General features: G+C 33.4%; 1 protein-coding gene across 1 annotated transcript in view; it reads right to left on the bottom strand.

Moving 5' to 3' along the window:
• Positions 1-5,626: 5,626 nt before the first annotated feature.
• Positions 5,627-16,169, bottom strand: part of LOC129948806 (restin homolog) — a 42,990-nt gene continuing 32,447 nt past the window's right edge. Inside the window, exons 12-13 of the mRNA XM_056059853.1 lie at positions 5,879-6,099; positions 5,627-5,813 (exon numbers count right to left, since the gene is read on the bottom strand). Of these exons, the coding sequence (XP_055915828.1) occupies positions 5,764-5,813; positions 5,879-6,099 (271 nt within the window). The 3' untranslated portion in view covers positions 5,627-5,763. The remainder of the gene's footprint in view (positions 5,814-5,878; positions 6,100-16,169) is intronic.

The following is a 16,169-nucleotide window of genomic DNA, read 5'->3' as shown; positions in this document are numbered from 1 at the left end:
AAGTAGAATCTTACGGATGGGTTTTTAACATTTATACGGGTCCCGAATGGATCTTATGTGATTTCGTTCTAAAATATTGGTAGGATTGATTGGTTGCATTTGTAACTCGATGGCTGTGTTCGTTGAGTAGTTGTGCATTTGTTTCCATTGGGAAAAAAATCAAATCTGTTACTATTGATATTATTAAATTTTGGTAATGAAAATGGATTAATTATTTTGCAAGAGAAAACAAAAGAAAAGATAGTTAAGTTTTGCTATGTTTTCACCAAAGGTTTATCTTAGCTTAGATTAAATAAATCTTTTTTGTGTTTTCACCGCACAAGAAGAATTAAAAACGATGTTTGACAGCACTTTCTAAAATGCAAATGGTGTTTCGATGTTTCTTATGAAGTGCAAGTGAGATAGTTTAATTCGTGTTAAACAATGAAGAACTGAATAGTATAAGAATATGCTACTTACTCCATGTGCAATTTTTTTTTATTTGGTTAAAATAAAACTATACTTTTTGTACACAAACATGCAAATAAACAGACTATAATGCATTATCTTGTAAAACCAACTCCTCCACGCATGTTTTTCTTCACAAATTTTGACCGGAAACGTGTCGAATCAAGCTCATTTAAAGTCGATTCAGGTATATAAAGAATTAAGGCGAGCATCAAGCACGCTTCAACATCACATGTTAATGTAGTAGTCTACGAACAAACCCCCTTCTTGAAGTTTTTATTTTATGTCAAAGCTGCAGTTCTTAAATACACTTTTCTTTATAGAATCTCAATTTCCAGATTTTTCTTACCATTTCTTTTTGAAAATTGTCCATTGTATTAGTTTTAGTTAGTTTTTTTTTGCTGAAGTTAACTTTAACTTTTACTTTCACAAAACTTCCATCTATTTGCGTTTTTTTTATTATTATTCTGCCAGGTCTTCTTTCAGTTGTAATCATTTTTAAATACAAAAATCTAGCTACTGCCGATGGGTTTTCTTGGTAACTTTCTACTATACTATTTATAGAATGCCAAAAAAACACGGTTAGTCTTCAGTATGTTTAGAAATCTTCAGGCGTTTTTGTACTATAATATCGCCGTCGTTCTATTAAAACTCCCTGCTTTTAAAGTTTGAAATCAACATGCAAATTAATAGATTTTGGGATTTTTAATTCTATATAATATAAAAATGGTACATCATTAAGCTTAGGGAGTTTTGAAAAAATTAAAATTTTGTCATTTGCATGAACTTAGTGTATTTGGTTCATTTTTACGGAAAATGGACTTAGGGAGTTTTCATAGAACGACGACGATATATTCCGCCTAGCTTCTCAAGTAAGGAATCTTAATCCCAATGTAAAGCTTTTGTTGCACTATGAACGAAAATCTTTCGTAGACCAACCGCTTAACAACTAGTATACGGTCTCTAGAGGTATAAGATATATATACATACATATACATATATCCTATTCGCCAAAAAAATAACACTTATTTTTTCTTTTATTCCAAAAGTTGGACCAGCTTCAGAATCCTAAAAAAACTAGTTCCGTATGTTCTTTTTATGATTTAAAAAAAAAAACTACTCAAAACAAAATAGGGCCCACATAGTTTTTTGGCTTTCGTCTGAAAAAAATTGGTGTTTATGTTGTTTTTTTGTTGGTTTATGTTTCAGCTAAGTATTAAGTAATAGTGTAGACACTTTTAACACCGGCAAATTTGTTTATTCAAGTTACATTGAAAAAAAAAACATTTTATAGGGAGATTAAAAAAAAATAAACTTCACACATTTCTATTTGTTGCTATGATGTCTTGTTCTTTTATTTTGCTAAGTAGCGAGTAGGGCCCCTTGACGCTTGTATGCTCTGTATAAGGCCATCTGTTACGTTTTTGATCAGAAGCATTACATTTTGTTCGGGTATAAGCTCCTAACAGGCTTTTAATGCTTTTATAAGGTCCTGCTTAGTGTTGACACAGCTTTGGATTTCTTTGAAGTTTCTTTTAAACTGCTCCCATTAATGATCGATCCGATTGGGGTCTGGGTTCTTTGCTGGCCTTGGTAAAAGTATAATTTTGAAATCAGAAAGAGCTGTTTGCGTAAAACAAGCCGTATGTGGGCGACTATTGTCTTGCATAAGAACAAACACATGGCCATCTCTTTGTTAAAAAGGAATCACAACGTGTCGTATTACTATTTCAATGCAATTGGCCGCGGTAACGGTGCCATCATCCAGGATAATCAGCTCTGTTCTGCTTAGACTTATACTAGCCCGTAGGATAACACTGGATCCCCCAAATCAGTCACTTCCGTGAATGCACTGATCACTAAAACGTCCACCTCTCCTTCTCCACACTCGTACTCGTTTGTCATCATTCAAAAATTTGATTTTTCATTCGTCTATAAAGAATACATATAGCCAGTTGTCCGTGGTCTAATGTAATTGCCACGGGTGTATTTTAATCACTCTTGCCGATGGACCAGTCTAAGTTTCGACAGAATAACATGCAATCTGGAACCTTGACCATGTTCGTGGAGTCAACTGCGAATGGTTTTATTACTGACTTGAGTGCCAGTTGACTGGCACAGTTGAGTTTGTAAAGCTCGGGCGGTTACAGTACGCTCTCGACCAGCAGTTATTCGAATGTACCGTTCTTCTTGCTGAGTTGTGGCTCGAATTTTTCCTTAACTACACTCCCGGTTTCCTGGAAACGTTTTTACACGTTTCGGATATCTCGCCGCGACATACCGATTCCATTTGCAACATCCCTTCATACCAGCATGTTAACCGCTATAATTGGTCGCATTCACAAAGCTAGTCAAATTTCAACTAGCTTTGTGAATGCAAAATTGCACTACATAGCTAGTCAATCCGGAACTGTCATATTAATGACAAATACAAATATAGAAAACAAGAAACATTTGTGTTTTCAGAAGTTTAAATTGTTTTTTTTCCTTTTTAAATACAATACAATAAAATAGAAGATATAGTTTGATTGATTTATATTTGTATTAAAATTCCGAAAGATTCATTTCATTTTGAATTCTTGTGTCCTTACCGAACAGCTGATTGTGAAATGTCAAAACCAATGTGCACTAACTGTAGCCGAAATTTTTACACTACGTCGGAAGGGAAATTTCAACTACTTTTGTAGTTAGGTAAAGGTTTAGCCAATCAGAATGCCTTGACTACGTAGCTACCAGTTTTGTGAATGCGACCATTGTATTTTCATTATCCAAATGGCGTCTAGAACCGAACCTTATAATCACCTTCAAGAATCAGATTGAGAAATGAAATTCAATAATTTTTGCATTGATTGTTTTTTCTAACGACCGACTTTTTTGCCTATTCACTTAGAGGCAAAGGTAAAATTGTTGTTCAAAGCATTAATATGGAATTATACACATGTAATCTTTACAACAAAATGCTGGGCTTGGATATTGTTCTCCGATTAAGTATTTGTTTTAGCAAAATACAAAATAAATCTTTAGTGGGCCTTATTTGTTTTGAGTAGTTTATATGGCAAGTATTGCATTCGCAGAAAAATTCTAACTCGAGATTTTAATCAAACATGACTTTACGATGGTAGAGAATTACAAAAAATAGGTTCCTTAATTCCGTCCGTCTGTCTGTCTATCCTCGCTCTTACAGCCCAGACCATTGGGTCGATTGAGTTCAAAACTTGAAAATTATGGTTTTTACCCGATTCGAGTAAGGACTTTTAAGACGGAAAAAAAAACAGTAGCCCACATACACATTTTTTTCTTAATTTGGAGAGTATTACCATGTTCTGTCTTTCCCATTCCCTGTAATTGCAATATTCAAGAATAGTATACCAACACCTTTTTCTAACCCCTTATTTTTGTTCTTAAGGTCACACTGTGTCTTTGGTATATTTGTCCGCTAATTCTTAAAAAAACAAGTTAAGGGTACAAATTTTTGTTGTGTTCTGAACTTTGAAGGTAACCGATCGGCAATGGATTTGTCTCGATTTGTACGAATTTTGTATCATTAAATTCAGAGAAACCTCCAAAACAATTTTGGGTGTACGTTGAAAATGTCAAACTCGTACGATAAATGTCCACAAGAGTATTTTTGAAAAATGACACATATAATTTTGTGAGAAGCGTGGCCGTGTAAGCACAATCTCTTTCCGATTCTCTGCTGGAATACTGTAAATATTTATTTTTCGATTTGAATACCAAGAATTCAAACAATGGGAAGACTTCTGTAATGCTTTAATGGCGGCCCACATAAAATTGTAACATCACTTTAATTTTGGTAAAAAATGTAGAGACGAAAGAGAGTTTCTCAAAAAAGGGTCTTAAAAATACTCAGTCATGGATGTGAATTAATGGAACATTCCAGATCCTACAGAAAATTGCCTTAGAGTAAAGATCACAAGTCTTAGAGAACCTAAATATTGGATCGTTTAGATTAATTTGGGAGTTGGAATTGGATAGTGTGTCCTTCATGAAAACTCACTGAACTCATTAGATAGGTAGGGTGTATTCATAAACGCAGAAAATTTGCGTAAGTACAATCGAATTTCTTTTCTGATGCATTTTTGAACGCACTCTAAATGCAGAACGTCTGCAGTAAAGAAAAAGGTCAAAAAGGCTGTCAAACAAATTTTGCTGAACCATTAAAAATAATAATTTTAATTATTCTTACCAAAAAATTAACAAAATATTTGCCATTACTTAAATTCTTTACGAGTCAGTGCCGCTTCGTCCTTCTTGTTGTTGTAAAAATTATTTTAATAATTCCCGCACTTTCTGGAGCCAACAAATTTAGCTGCACAATCTGCCCGACGCTGACGTCAGTCTGACGTTTATAAACGGTAGGTACTGCAGTTTGACTAGGTTAGTTCGATCGAAAATCTAACTTTATGAATAAATATATTGCAGTTCTTAGTTAGGCTGACGTTTATGAATACACCCGTAATTCTAGCAGTGCCGACAGTCTTAATACCTTATGGGTCATTACCACAGCGATTACAGGCGGGCATAGTGTAAGTACTGAATTTTTGAATGAAACAAATTTTGTATTCAAGCTAATGTAAATGTAATTTTAAATGAATAAATAAAATAACGTTAAGTACAAAGAACAACAACTCCTTATTTTATTGTGTTTGATATTGGTAACATAACTTACAGCAGGGTAGCAGGTACATCCAATTTTCAAGAACTTAAACTTAACTAAAGTTTTGTTTCCACCTTAGTTACACTAATTTAATGTGTGTTTATGCATATTGACTTTAAGAATCCTATCGGATTGCTTTTATTTAACCTATTTAATTTATATAAAATTGTGTAAAAAAAACTCCGCTTTTAAGGTAAAGTTAAGTGATTCTGTTACCCCTTAATTGTTAAATTTAATATGTATTATAAAATGAATTTTAACTTCCATTCAAAGACTTCCTTACACAGCATAAACTTTCTATTGACTTTTCTCTGTGCAAACATGTTTTTAATCTAAACAATCTTGGTGTCTTCCCCCTTCACTCTATAAAAGCTTTGAAAGTGTTATTAAATTAAATGAAATTGAAAATGAGAAAATAATATATTCCAGTCATACGGGTGGATGATAGCTTCGACTACTTTTTTGTATTTTTCTAGAATCTCGCAAAGCAAACAAACTTAATATTTCAAAAATAAATATATTTTCTATTTGGGTAGGTAGGAAATTATTCAAAAACATGCATCTAGATATAAACTATACAAGTCCTATGTATAAACCAAATAACACGTTTTTTTTTCAAAATAAAATAAACATCAACATTAATCATCTAGTCCAGCATAGCAGTCCTCTGTTTCATGATCATCGAAAACTAAAATAAAGAGTATGATTAAATACATATTTAAAGAAAACAAAACTAAAAATCAAAGAAATTACCTTCACAATTTTGACAATACTTTCTCGGAGCAGGAAGCTTTCTGGCCTTATCGCTATCACTCATATCTTGCACCACTTCGACGGGTTCAAATAAGGCTTCCCCACCATTGGATTCTTGCATTGGACAATCTTCTGTTTCGTGAATATCAAATTGTTCGCAAATATCGCAAAACATACGTGGAGCTGGTTTTCTCTTAGTAATCATTTCATACATAAAAGATCTAAAGGAAACAAATACAATATTTTTTTTATTAATTAAAAGTAAAAAAATACTTGATATGTACGTGCGTCGTTTCATATACAAACATATGTTTCAAATAAACGTTTTTAGTTATTAATGTATAATGTTAAATAAATACATTTTTTAGAAGAAACAAACTGATTTTTCAAATGTATAATTATAAAATAGGAAAAATCTTATACATAAGATCCACAATTTAAAACATGCAAATTCATGTAAACCTAGTTGACTTTAGGGGCGCAGTTAAGCTATAAAAAACTAACAAAATTCAATTCCTATCAGTTGCAACTATGGTCATGATAACTTCATGTTAAAAATAACAATAAAAATTTACTTTCATAAATATTGTAACTCGAAAACTACGACGACGGGGGTTAAATACTCAAGATATACACTTGGGCGTATACGCACTTTTTTAAATAATCTGATCAAGTCCGCATTGTAACAAAGTTTTTAAGGAACTTTAACATCCATAATATTAAGAAATACTTATTGCAATTTAAATTTAGTTTTATAAATAAATAAATTAGGTGGGTCAACAGCCCGTTGAGAATTAGGGCCTAGTGACTTACAACTCTCAACCATTGCTTGTCAGGATTTATGTAATTTCGTATTAAAATTATCAAAAATAACGAATGGAGGTCTGTGTTTATGTGTCATTAGATCATTTTATAACTTTCAATAAAAAATCATATTAATGTATGTAAATATGTACGTACATACATAATGTACTTAATATTTACCGACGAAAGGAGTTGCATTGAAATATAATTTAGAAAAAAAACAAATAATGATGTAAATGTAGACGAATTTAATGTCAAAAATGTATGTAACTGGTCTACCTACAGTGCGGTTCACGTGATTAGATGCACCATTTTTTTCTGAATGAATTGTAGTTTTTCTTTTGTTTTTTTTTTCATGAACTACTAAACAATGCATTTATATGAAAGGTTATTAAATTCTCTTCGAAAAAAAAACAAAATTCAAGATAAGTGAAACGAACTCAACGGTTGTTTTGATCTCTTTCTTACAACTAGTGCAAAAAAAAGCCCAAATAAATCGGTTCACTTGTTTAGACGCACCTGTTTAAAGTTAACACAAAAGAAGTTGATCGATTTATAATATTTGTTTTGCTTTTTATTATTTGTATGGTTATTTTTCATAGTTTAAATACTTCGTACAACCTCCACGACTCGGAATGACATCAAAAATTCTACTTTTAAGTGATTCGTACAATCGGCTAAGGTGATAGTTTACTATTATTTTTTTGATAGTCAAATTGACTATCATTTTTAATCCGTCTGTGTAAGATGATTCAACTCAATTGAATTCGATTGAACAATTTCAGATTCAAAAATCGTTGTTGCCTTGGTGAAATTTTAAACTGATTCTTATAAAATATCTTAACAAAAGTTTCAAATTGGCTGATTTTTAATTAAATTCTTCCTTTTTTCCAATGTCGTAAGCTTTGTCGGCCACATGTATGGTTTTTTTTAAAGAAACAAAGTGAACTAAGAACATGTTCCAGTCTTTTGAGTCTTTTGTGTAAACGTCTGGTAGCTCTATTCGGAATAAACATATTTTAGTTATCAATTTGACTACTAACACCTTGCGTAGAACAGATTCGATCATTTTGATTGTTATTTATCAACAATCACCTTAGTCAATAAGCTATTCACAGCTTTCATACTGCTTGCATTCTTCATTAATTTGACGCGTCAGCCATCCCCAAAGGTTTTCTATGATGTTAAGATCAGGTGAGTATGGTGACCAACCCCCCACACTATTACTCCTCCTTTTTTGTAAATAATGCACTAGTAGGAATAACGAGATCAGAACAACCGTTGGCTCCGTCTCACTAGTTTTTTCGAAGAGAATTTAATAACCTTTCATATAAATACATTATTTGGTAGTTCATGAAAAAAAAAAAACTACAATTCATTCAGAGAAAAATGGTGCGTCTAACCAGAAACGAGTTATATACAAGTGATGAGGTATTATGGAATGCACGATTTATATGGACTATCCATCAATAATTAAATTGGTCATATTCTCACCAGGATATCGGGCCCAACATAAATATAAAAAAGGTGCAAACTATCGCAACTGATTCTACAAGATTTCGTTGCAACTTAAAACTTAACCATCTTTCAAGGGGAATCTTACAGCCCTATTCTGATATTCACGTGGATCGTATATTCGATTCCCTTTCACACTGCCTTTGCATTCTGCTATCCATCGGGTGAACTACATTATCCCAAACCAATTTGACATTCAAATAAACAGCTGTTCATGTAAAAATCTTGGTAATGTTGGATAAATTGTTTTAATTCATACAAAAATTAAGTTTAATCAATCCATCTAAACAAAATAATTTTTGGAAATGGGCAGTATTGGACTTTTTATTCCAATTTCAAGAGAGGAATAAGATAATCATCAAACAGAGAGCTTCGGAAAAATTTTAAAAAGTGTCTTCCGTCCTCCAAAAATGCTAATATTCTTTTATTTATAAAAAAATATTCTAAATATAGCAATAAATATTAGAATAGCAGAATAGGCCTGTTAGGTTTTCTTCTGACCTCAATGAAACCAATTTGAATCTCTTATGAAACGTGAAAGACTGATTATGTTAATATGATTGAGATCGTTTAGATCGTTATAGAAAAATTCTCCAAGGTAATTTTTGCGTTTTTGAGCTATGCACGGAAGAGGTCAGAAATACGCCTAGTCGCGTGGCGTGCTTTTCTACTAGACAGTGCCCAGTTATGACACCGATTATCGATCCTGGCACCCAGTAACTGTGAATATTAAACTGTTGTGCCATCTCCTTAGAGATGATCGACAGTTATGGACTTTTATAAAGATTGTAGAGACAGAGCTCAGGGATTTAATAGCGACCTGACTATCTGAGAAAATTCGGATATTAGATGTTGATATATATCACGTTTTCTTTAAGCCAGGACAAGACTTCTTTTATCGCCAAAAGTTCCGCCTGGAACACGCCACAATGATTGGGAAGGCGGAATGAGAGACTTAATTTCAGTCATTCAGAGTACACACCTCCACCGTCGATGGATTTCTCCCAGGATTGCCCTATCTTCCCAAAAAGATCGGGAAGGTATAGAAATATGAAAGTTTCTAACAAATTGCAGTTAGAGGATGTTTTTTGCTATGGAATTGATTATAAATACTTATAAACTACGGAGTGTCCAGCTATTTGGTTGCTACATAAGTATATGAAGAGGTATTAGGTATCCAGTGCCGCAGATGGGGCCATCCGAAGCGGTTCGCTTATACATAGGCAAGCTGAACGTTGGACTTTATTAAAATATACTATCAAAAAAACAAAAAAATTCATTTCGCTTTCTCGAATAAGCAAAGTACAAATATATTCTGTTAAAAGGAAGAAGTTTGTTGGTAGAGTACAAACATGGGACAATTTTTCTATAATCTTAACGAAAAACAATCTGTCAATATACCAGCATGCAATGGCTCTGAGAAAGCAAAAAACTATGCACTGTGTTTGTTTCGAGAGGAGATGTTTACATCAAGCGGTTTATGAATGAAGAAGCTCAACTGATCGACTGCTTGGAGGATTTGAATATGGTTGCCAACTCTGAAATATAATGTTTAATATTTAAATACCTTCTTATAATATATTCATATTTTTTTTTTAAATTTCTGCTTTTATTCTATAATTTTTTTTTTTAATTTTTTATTACTGTCTTTAACTTCCTACTAAGCTTTACAACTTCAATTATATTTACAATACATTATCTTTCAAGGATTTTTAGCATACAGTAAATCTTCTTTGTTTTTTCTTTGTGCACTTTAAATTTTATTGTTTTCATTTGCGATGGGTGATCTTAATTTGCGCACCATGATTAATATTTTGAGTGGACATCAAACTGGCCTTAGAGTATCTCACATCAATGCACAAAGTTTGCTATGTAAAATTGAAGAGTTTCGCTTTACATTTGAAGGTTCTAAGGTTGACGTGGTTTGTGTATCTGAAACTTGGCTTTCTGAATCTCAAAACAACAACATATGCTCTCTCACAGGTTATAAGGTATATCGTTCAAATGGAGTACGCTGCAGAGGTGGGGGAGTTGCCATGTATGTCAAAGAAACATTAAAATCAAGACAGATAGCTGTTTCTTGTAACGAAAGTGAAATGGAATTCGCTTTCGTAGAAATTTTGAATGGTCAAGAAAAAATTTTAGTGGGAACAGTATATCGACCCAACAGAAACATTTGTATTTATCCTCTTATCTCTATTTTAGAAGAGGTTTCAATTTCGTACTCTAACATAATCCTAAGTGGTGATTTCAACTGCAATATCTTAGAGGAAAATAACGTGTATGACCAATTTCTGACGCTTAATCTATTTTCTGTAACTTCTGAGCCTACACATTTCCCTAATAATGGTAATCCTTCATTGTTGGATCTTTTTTTAGTATGTGATCGAAATAAAGTTATTCACTACGATTAACTATCTGCTCCAGGTTTTTCAAAACACGACCTTATTTTCTTAGTTTATGATTTCCACGTTGAAAGACATAGGCAAAACCATACCATCGAATACAGGGATTTCCGTAATTTGAACTACGCCGTCTTGGAACAAAATCTTAATACTATTAGTTGGAACTCTTTGTTAGATATATCTTCGCCCTCTATGCAGGTAGAATTTTTTACTGAAAAAATTAATGAACTTTATTATAGTCATGTGCCCCTAAGCACTAAAACTTTCAGTCCAAATAGCAAACCGTGGATAACGAGAAGTATTCTCTCTCTCATTAAAAAAAGAGATTTATTCTTCAAACGCTGGAAATTATTTCGCATTGACAGTTTTTATGTAAATTATTCCAAACTGCGAAACAAAATTGTTCGGGAGATACGCAAGGCCAAAGCTCAGACATATTCAACACGTTTCAATGCCGTATTGGGAAGCAAAGAGATTTGGAAGAATCTGAAAAACATAGGAATTTGTAAATTCGATAAAAAATCTACAGATTTGCTTGACATAAATGCCCTAAACTTATCTTTCGTCTCAAGCACGACAGGCACCTCGCATTTTCCACACCGGGTTAATTCATAGGAGAATAATATATCAAATGCTAGGCCTAATACACCCCTTTTCGACTTCTCTCCCATTACCCCGGAGGATGTAGTTGAGGCCCTTCTATCGATAAAATCTAACGCTGTAGGACTCGATATGATGCACCCTAAGTTTTTAAAAATTGTTCTCCCTACCTTGCTACCATTCATCACACTCATTTTTAACTCCATTTTAAGAACACGTAAGTTTCCTTCTCTATGGAAAAAAGCAAAGGTTATTCCTATACCAAAAAATTCCAAAGGAGATGAGTTTAGGCCTATATCTAAATTGCCTTTTTTGTCGAAAGTTTTCGAGAGAATACTTCAAAAGCAAATAAACGAGTTTCTATCACGGTTTGACTTATTGACCTCAAGACAATCTGGCTTTCGAAAGAAAAATAGCTGCTTGACTGCCTTGTTAAGTGTTTCTGAGGATATTAGAAAAGCAGTTGATATGGACAACGTTACTTTCCTAATTCTTCTCGATTTCTCTAAGGCCTTCGACATGGTAAATCACAACATTCTTTGCCTTAAGCTCTCAAATTATTTCAATTTTTCCTCCTCTGCAGTCGATCTATTGTTTTCTTATTTAACAGAACGTGAACAGACGGTTGAACATAATCAACAAAAATCGATCTTCTTACCTGTTGCGAATGGTGTTCCACAAGGGTCAATACTAGGCCCCTTGTTCTTTTCAATGTATGAGAACGAGTTGCCTAGTATTGTAAAAAATTGTTCCATTCGCATGTATGCCGACGACACTCAGCTCTACCTAAGTTGTCCCTTAGGGATGATTGAACACTACGTTCCATATATTAACGAAGATTTAAAAAGAATCGATCAATGGTCAATTGAAAATTGCTTGCTACTTAACCCGATAAAATCGAAATGCATCGTCATCGCTAGGAATAAGATGGATGTGTCATATTTTCCTCAAGTTGCTCTCAAAGAAAATGCCATCATGTATGTCGACAAAGCTGTAAGCCTCGGTGTTTTGTTCAATATGACATTGACTTGGGAGGACCATATCAATAGAACTGTGGGTAAGTGTTATAGTGTCCTTCGTATGCTTTGGCCATCTCAATATTTAATTCTAATAAAAATCAGAGTTCTTTTAATAAAAACGTTGTTTCTTCCTTTAATCACTTACGGTTGCGAAATTTTCTGCAAAATTGACTTCGAAAGCAAAAGAAAACTTAGTGTCGTCTTTAACTGTGCTGTTCGTTATGTTTATGGACTTAGACGTTTTGATCGAATATCCAATTACGTGATTCAATTTCTCGGAATGACATTTACAAATTTTCTCAAATATCGAACTTTAACTTTTTTCTCTGATATTCTTCAAACCCGACAACCTGAATACCTTTATAATGAGATAAGATTCCTAAACTCAAATCGTTCCGCTTAAGTTTTGGTCAAGCGTTTTTGTTGTGCGACATCTGAACGCCAGTTTTTTGTAAACTCCTCACGAATGTGGAATTCGTTACCACGTGAAATAAGAAGTTTAAATTGCGCAAAGAAATTAAAAAATGAATTAAAACTGTACCTTAGCAATTAATTACAATTAAAACAATTAATAATACATTTTTTAAATTCATCTTTTTATAAAATTGTATAAGTACTTATTCTTACTCGTATTAATATTTTTGTTATTATTATTCTCTTTCTTTCTTTTTGTAAATTGATGTTTTAACATTTTAACTTATATTTATTGTGATACAAAATGCCGTAGCTGCTGCACACTTTAAAGCTATATTATAAATAAGAATTTATGTTCTTACAATGTTAGCTAATCGTGATTAATAAAATTCTAAAATTCTAAATTCTATAATGTACCTACATACTATTCCGTATTATGCGTCAATGATGATATTATTCCCTATTATTAGTCAATGGTATAAAAGTCACTTTATTTAAGGTCTATTCAGTTAAAACTCTTTCAGGTATGGTGGTTAATTTACTAACCACCTATTTGCGGGTATTTAAAATATACACTGCCAATCACTAGGATGAGGCCACATATTTTTCAACCGATTTTCGTTCTTTATACCTGCTGGAAATTTCGTACCAATAAAAATTTACTACATTTGAGTAGGTAGATATTTTCTTTAAAAAAACTAATAAAATTAAGGGGTTAAATAGAAAAAACAGTTGGAATGTCCCTACATTAATTAAAGAGCTACTTAAAAACAGTATGAAAAAGTGCGTCACTTGGATGAGGCCACATGAAAAATCTTATAAAATATCAAAAAAATTAAAGAAATGTTTACAATTTTTGGTTTTCAAATATTTATTTATTAAGTTTTTCTCAATTAATAATGAGTATGCCCCCGATTTTTCGATATGACCTCTATTAGACGGTTTGGAATGGAATCATAAAGTTTTTTTAAATAGTCAAGTGAAATCTCGTCCCAGGCATCACGGACAGCTTCAATTAAGGAGTCCTTAATAGGTGAATAGGGTGGCCATGGCAAAAGCTCTACGTTTTCTGATAAAATCCAGCTTTTGACAACCCTGGAAGTGTGGCTGGGGGCATTGTCTTGTTGGAAAATCCAAGGCAGAGGTCCAAAAATATTTTTCATCTTCGGAAATGAGCGTTCCAACAAGTATTTGTAACTGTTTCCGTTCATTGTTGGAGAAAGAAACTCCAATTCGATTTTGCCATAGTAGGTGATAGCTCCCCACACCATAACACCTGATGTACGGCTGTGATGTCTTCCCAAAATTAGTTCCTCTTTTCTTAAATCATGGAAATAAAAGTTGTAACCATCGGGGCCGTCAAGGCTAAACTTTTTTTCATCCGAAAAGACGACGCGTTTCCATTGACTGCTCCAAGAGACATGTTCTGTTGCAAAGTTCATTCGCAGCTCCTTGTGTACTTGCTTTAGAACAGGTTTCTTTTTGAGTTTTCTTCTCTGGATAGTACCATCTTTTCTTATTATCCTTCGGACTGTCGAAATACTGGCTGATACTCCGCTTTTGGACCTTATTTTAGTAGCTGATTGAGTAGAATTTGAAGCAATACGTAAAATTAACCGCTTTTCTCGGGACGTTGTTGCTTGGGCTGTGCGTCCTTTTTGGTTTTTTCCATAGTTTTGAGGATCAGCAAGATAGTTGTTTACAACTGTCTTACTTTTGTTCAGCTTCCTTGCTATTTCTCGGCTTGAGAGTCCCATTTCCTTGAAAGCATCGATTCGTCCTCTTTCTGCTTGTCAACGTCTTTCCGGAACCCATTTGTAGTTGAAATTTAATAAAAATAGTTATTTGTAAAACGTTCTTAAATACTGTAACCCAAATTTTGAAAAAATTGCTGATCTGAACTTCTACAAAGAAATATTCGCAATGGCCTCATCCTAGTGACTCACTTTTTTATATCCTTTTTAGGTAGCTCATTCATTAATGTATGGAAATTCCAACGGTCTTTTCTAATTAACCCTATAATTGTATCACTTTGTTTTAAGAAAATATGTACCTACTCTCATGTAGTAAAATTTTCCGGGTTAAACAAATTCCAACAGGTATCGGACCAAAAATCGGTTGAAAAATATGTGGCCTCATCCTAGTGATTGGCAGTGTATTTCAATCTCACCTAACGGTATAATTCTAATTTATATGTGTACTTTGGTATGTTTTCGTTGAACGTTGCGGAATCTCTGCAAATGAAACGCACCATATGAGCTGTAAGATTTTTTACAAAACACGTTCAGTGTCATTTTTGTCAATGTTAAGTTTTGAAAATCTGTAAAAAAGGTAAGAGTGCTTCTGGTGTTATGATTTTAGTGTTTTTTTTTTTGTAATTTAGTGTTTATTTGATTGATTTATAATAACACTAAATTTTAAATTATTCGTTTTTTTTATAAAAAAAAAACAAGAGTAATATGGTGATTAGTTAACTGACCACTGTGACTTTATAAGGTTTTATTTCAATAATGTCTTCAACAGAATTGAATGTTACATTTGCAAAATGCCACGTGTTCTGAATGAAGGTGATATTGCTGACTTTGTTCTTGAAGATATTCCATCAGATGATGAAAGTGTTTGTAGTTAAGACCTAGACGACGAGTGCAATGATGGGCCTCCAGCTATGATGGTGCTTGGTGACATACCTATCAACCTTCAACGAAAGGTTGTCTAATAGAACCAATGCTAGTTTTGGCAAAATCTATAAAGTAAGGCCAATGTTAGACATTCTACAACGAATTTTTGATCAAAACTTTAACTCTTCAAAAAACATTGCTATTCATGAAAGTATGATCAAATTCAAAGGGTTCAACTTTCTAAAGCAGTATATGCCAAAAAAGATAATAAAGCGAGAATATAAGGTTTGGATGAAGTGTGCGGAGTCTGGATATTGTTAAGATTTTGAAATATACACCGGAAAAATAGGAAACATGGTCCGATCTCGCCGGCAAGTTGGTTCGAAAATTTGGCGAAAATTTAGAATCGAAGAATAATAGAGTATTCTTTGATAATTATTTTAAAAGCTACGCCCTACAGTTGTTTTCTTTTCTTTCTTTTAGAAAATTCTTCGTAGAAATAGACAGTTGCAAGTCAACGATTAGAGACGTAAAGGCTGAAATCGCCCAAGGATCGAAACTTGGACCGTTCCTCTACAGCCTGATGACATCTGACCAGCCAGTGCCAACGGATTGTGAGAACTTGCTGTTTGCGGATGACTCACTCACCTATTCGTCCTCCATGTTTCCTACTATCGCAGCCCGAAGAGTAGAAGCACACATAAGCAGACTTTACGAGTACTATCAGAAGTGGGGAATAAGGATAAATACCTCCAAATCGGAACTGGTATGCTTCCGAAGACCTGTCACCAACAACAGCCGCTGTAGATCGGCGGCAGTGGGCCGAAAACTTGTTCTGACGTTCCCGGATGGATCAAGGATTAAAGCCAAGAAATCTGCCAAATACCTGGGAATACACTTCAATGAGTTGCTACGC

The sequence above is a fragment of the Eupeodes corollae genome, chromosome 3 (assembly GCF_945859685.1).
Source record: "Eupeodes corollae chromosome 3, idEupCoro1.1, whole genome shotgun sequence".
Classification (NCBI taxonomy): domain Eukaryota; kingdom Metazoa; phylum Arthropoda; class Insecta; order Diptera; family Syrphidae; genus Eupeodes; species Eupeodes corollae.
This window is presented reverse-complemented; position numbering and strand designations above follow the sequence as displayed.